At 39.4% G+C, this 4,611-nt stretch overlaps 1 protein-coding gene across 2 annotated transcripts in view; it reads left to right on the forward strand.

Annotated features, from left to right (window-relative positions):
• mapk4 (mitogen-activated protein kinase 4) overlaps window positions 1-3,727 on the forward strand; it is a 13,830-nt gene extending 10,103 nt beyond the window's left edge. Inside the window, exons 8-9 of one of the 2 annotated variants that reach the window (XM_035657754.1) lie at window positions 290-538; window positions 584-3,727. In XM_035657754.1, the coding sequence (XP_035513647.1) occupies window positions 290-538; window positions 584-1,240 (906 nt within the window). In that variant the 3' untranslated portion in view covers window positions 1,241-3,727. Of the gene's footprint in view, window positions 1-289 lie in introns of both variants that reach the window. The other variant, XM_035657753.1, reaches the window with a different exon arrangement.
• The last annotated feature ends 884 nt before the right edge of the window (window positions 3,728-4,611 follow it).

The raw sequence follows: 4,611 nt of genomic DNA on the forward strand, positions 1-4,611 counted from the left end.
TTGTTAGCGTCTTTCCATTTCTTAAGAGAATAGCCATTTTACAGATTTTTCCCATAAGCTTTTTATATACGCATACTTCTTGCCACATTTAGTAGCAGTACACACTGTAAATGTACTATGTCTGTTTAATATTGCCATCACTGTATTTAGTATTTATACTGTCTTGAACTTTATGAGGTTAAATGGTATTGTTGTTACAATTCAACTGGATATTTTCTAACAAATTAGAATTAATCAATACAAATTGTCACCTTCTCCCTCCCCAAATGCTACTATCTATCTTATACAGGTCGACCCACGCAAATATTCCCACAGCAGCTCAGCTGAACGCTTCCTGGAAAACTCTCACTCCTCTCTGGATCGGGTCTGTGGTTTGGGGTTTGGGGAACTGGACTGTGGCCGCTCCTGTGACTACAAAGTGGGCTCTCCTTCATATCTGGATAAAATTGCCTGGAGAGATGGCAAGCCTCAACACTACTCAGAGCCGAAGCTGATTCTGGATCTGTCTCATTGGAAGCGTAACACTCACAACCTCCCTGTGCCTGCTGAGCCTATTGGTGGCAGCGTGGAGGACCTGGGAGAGATGAAAGAGGAGGAAGCAGAAGAACAGGAGGAGACGGGGGACTTATTCCAGGAGATCTCTCGCTGGGTGGAGAGCACCCAGTCTCGTCTGCATTCGCCCAGTCCCAGTCCTTCTCTGGAGCAACGTTCACCCTCCTGCTACACCTCCTCTCCCCCTCTCCCTCTCTCCCCGACTGACCTCCCAACTCCAGTCTTCCACTACGCTGAAGTTGTTCGGCAACCATCAACTGAATATGACGAAGACAGACTAAGCCCATTCCCGCCTGTTACGTCTTCCTCCAATTCCCTTCCCTCACTCCTCCCCTCATCTCCCACCTCTCAACTTCCTCCACAGTCACCTGAAACAGTGTCTCCCCCCACATCGCCACTTCCTCCCCCCCGAGAATCTCAACCTCTTTCCTCTACTTCCTCCATTTCTCAGCCAGTAAATGACGACTCCTTGGAGTCACTCCCTGTCAAGCAAAAAGAGCGGCTGTTCGACCTGGACGTGTTCATATCCCGAGCACTGAAATTGTGCAGGCAGAATAAGGAGAAAGCCGATGGGAAGAAAGGAAAAGAGGGAGGATGGAGGGAAGAAAGCAAACCGCCGAACATTAACCGAAAGTTGCCCAGGCTTCCAGAGCACAGGACTCCACCACCACAGACTCCCAACTCTTGATGCTGAATTTCAACTTCAGGTCCTCCGCAGTATAGCATCATAACGGTTAGCACTTTCAAATGCTCATAGTGCTTCACAAAGTGAGGGGTATCCATGGTTGAATATGCTGCTTAAACATTAGACCTTGGTGTTAGCAGCAGTTGTCTTTTTGGTACTATTGCAACAACATGCTACACGCTGTGACTAAAACCCTCACTTAAACAAGCAATCCTGCAGCTTTGTCAAGAGGTGCTCTCAGGCAATAAGAGTTCAGAAAGCATTAGGGTTAAATATAAATAACCATGCTTTAGCACTGCAACTATCAAGGATTTGTTCAACATGACAATATTTAGAAAGTGGGCTAATTAATGGTTGTGTGGTTTGCTATCATTTGTCAAGTTAAAGATGGGTCAAACTTTGACTTGATAGTCACTTATTCTGTGACACGGACAGTCAGCCTGTTAATAAGTTAGCCAGGCTATTGTGTGCTGCAAAACCTACTGGAGAGGGATCACTTGGTTATTTTTAAGTTTGCTTTAGATTTGTGTTTCTATACAAGATCCCTTGCTGTATGTCAGTCAGTAATTTTTGCGAAATGTCAGACAGTCTTCCAATGGTGATGTTCACCGAATAATGAAAGCAACATGGGAATTACTTCTTCCAAGTTTCTCTGAATGTATGAACTGAAAAATAATCAGTCAAATTATGCTACACGGTGAACTATAAGGATTTCATTTGTTGCTGTTATAACACACAGTGACTTAATGAGCTTTGTCACTGCTACATGCCTTGTAAACTTGTATAAAACTGTTTTCATATTTAATTCTATAGTATCAAGACTGTTGTTAATGATATTCTTGCGTATTCTTTAAATGCTAGAGCACAACTTTATGTTCATTTGGAGTGAGTTGTATTTAGTTTAACTGTGGAATGCTTTATGGTTAATAATTTATAATTATTTAACAAACTATGCTCTAGTTCTATCGTAAATAGTTTCATATACTGTCTCCCTGATGCACTCAATGAGGTAATCATCTGCTGTACACTATCCTCTCTGTACTAGACAGCCAGATATCTGTCATCTTTTTGCTCACGTAAATGTTAGCCACAGAAAGCTACAATGCAAACAACAGCCTATATTTTGGAGAATGTAGATCCTTTACAACCTTTATAGGAAATTATTTGTACTCAAAACTCCTCCATGCTGCCCAGTAACCATATTAATATGGAACAGAAAATAACCAAAACATATATTTTGAAGTACTTTTCTATCCAGCCTGTTAGACCCTCAGAATGTTATTTATTGCAGGATCTGATGTTTCCCTTCAAGGTAACCAAATCAGGTAAAAGATACAGTCAGTTAACAAATGAAGGCTGTTGGCTCGTGCCTCATACATTCTTAATCAACTGCATCTGACATTCACTTCACTTGTTGAACTATTATGTAAATGGAATTCTTCTGAGCTAGCACTGAAAAGAAATACGGTTAAATCCATGGTCTCCATAATCTGTAACCAAGAAGAAATAGGCTTCCACCATTTCTGGTTTCATTGTTTGACCTGTAATGCTCTGCTGTGGGTGTACCAACACAAGGATCCAGGTATTGGGAATGCCAGAGGCACAGCACTGAGATGTATAAAAAACACTGCCAGCACAGCTCCAACACCTCCAGAATAAGACATGTTTTATCTGTTAAGTGATCTTTCAGTCCAGCCTTTCAAACTTACATTAAGTGGTTCAAGGTGAAAAATGTTTTTTTTAAAGCTGTTAACTGTTGCTCATATAAAGTTGGTCTAAAAATGGTGACTTCCATAATATTTGCATCTTCACTGTAGCCAACATAACCAGGTAGTGAGCAGATCATAACTGGCACAACATGACTTCAGTACAAGTTATGATACAGCAAAGCCAGGTATATTCTTTTATATTCACGATAGACATGAAGCACATTTAGAGTCACTAGCACAGAAATACAGATTTTCCTCAGCGACAGTTGAAAATCCACCACTGTCAATGTTCATGTTCATCAATAATGAATCTCTATAGTATTCACCATACCTGGGCTGGACTAACTGAACAACAACAACTAACACTGGTCATTGTCTGATCCAGAGGCATTTATCTATTTATAGAAATAGATAGAAGCTGTGCTGCAGTCAAACTAATTATAAGGAGTTGTTTTTTCAACCTATACAGGTTCAGTGATCACATTTTGCATTATACTTTTACCTCTGCAGGTAACCTAAGCCAGCAATAACATCATTGACAAAATACACAAACATACTGTAAGATGTGGTTACTGAGCCAACATTAAGTATTTTAAGTGTGTGAAGCAATGTAGTAAATGTGCCTCAGTACACCTTGATGCTTCCAGCTTGCTGAATGTAACATATCTTCTCCCTTCTGCATGGCTTTCAGAACTATTCAAATAGCTTAAAACTTTGTTGTTTTTATTACGTGTCACTTTGTTGTCATATTTCTGTGGGCTCTTCATTTGAGAACAGCTGTTTTTAAATGCTCAATATTGATTGATAGTATCTCTTTTTGCAGTTTCTGTTTTTGCTGAAAATTTAATAAAACAATACATAAACAATAATTTGACATTGTGTTTTGTCCTGTCATTGCGTAATGCCAATTAATATAAAAAACAATGCTATAATTAATTGTTTACAGGCATTTCATATTTGATTAATAATTATTTGTGTAAGGACAAGTACATTTGATAGATCAATGCACGGCAGCATTTATAGCCAAAGCTATTGTCTTTGTACAAACGCACATAACTTAATAGGAAAACATTCACACATACAAAACAGCACAGAGCACAAACAGAAATACAATAAAAAAACTAAGGAAAATCACTCCATCATCCATGAACACATGATTGATCCCTCTTTAAAAAATGTTTGAGCTCGAGTTTAAAATGATCCTATTGATCCTTTTGTTGTCTAACTGTTTCTGTAATCGCTGCACTGAGAGAGGGGCTGATCAATGTAATTTGTAAATGTATGGCTGGAATAACCCATTAGGGAGCCTGGGAGGAAAGAAAATACCTGTAGGCCTGTTCACTGTAGTGGTAATTTCTTTTAAACACAAATCTATATAGAAATATGCCCTATGTAACTTTTTGACACAGGACTCCATGAAAATGAACTAGACAGGTAATAATACAAGCTCCGCCTTTAGGGTCTTATCATTTGTGGTATTGTGCATAATGGTATATATTCCCAACAGCAACAGCAGTTAATCAAATGAACATAGAACCAACTGAAACACAGATAAAAGAGTTTTATGGACCCTGAAGGTCTGGGAGCCTAATCCAGCTCAGTGTAAATATAATGCAGCCAGTTAAGGATGCCAATTAAAACTAGACCTCCAATTCCCTCTATACT

Source organism: Morone saxatilis, unplaced genomic scaffold (genome assembly GCF_004916995.1).
Source record: "Morone saxatilis isolate NCDOM2014 unplaced genomic scaffold, NCSU_SB_2.0 Contig16, whole genome shotgun sequence".
NCBI classification, from domain to species: Eukaryota; Metazoa; Chordata; class Actinopteri; family Moronidae; genus Morone; species Morone saxatilis.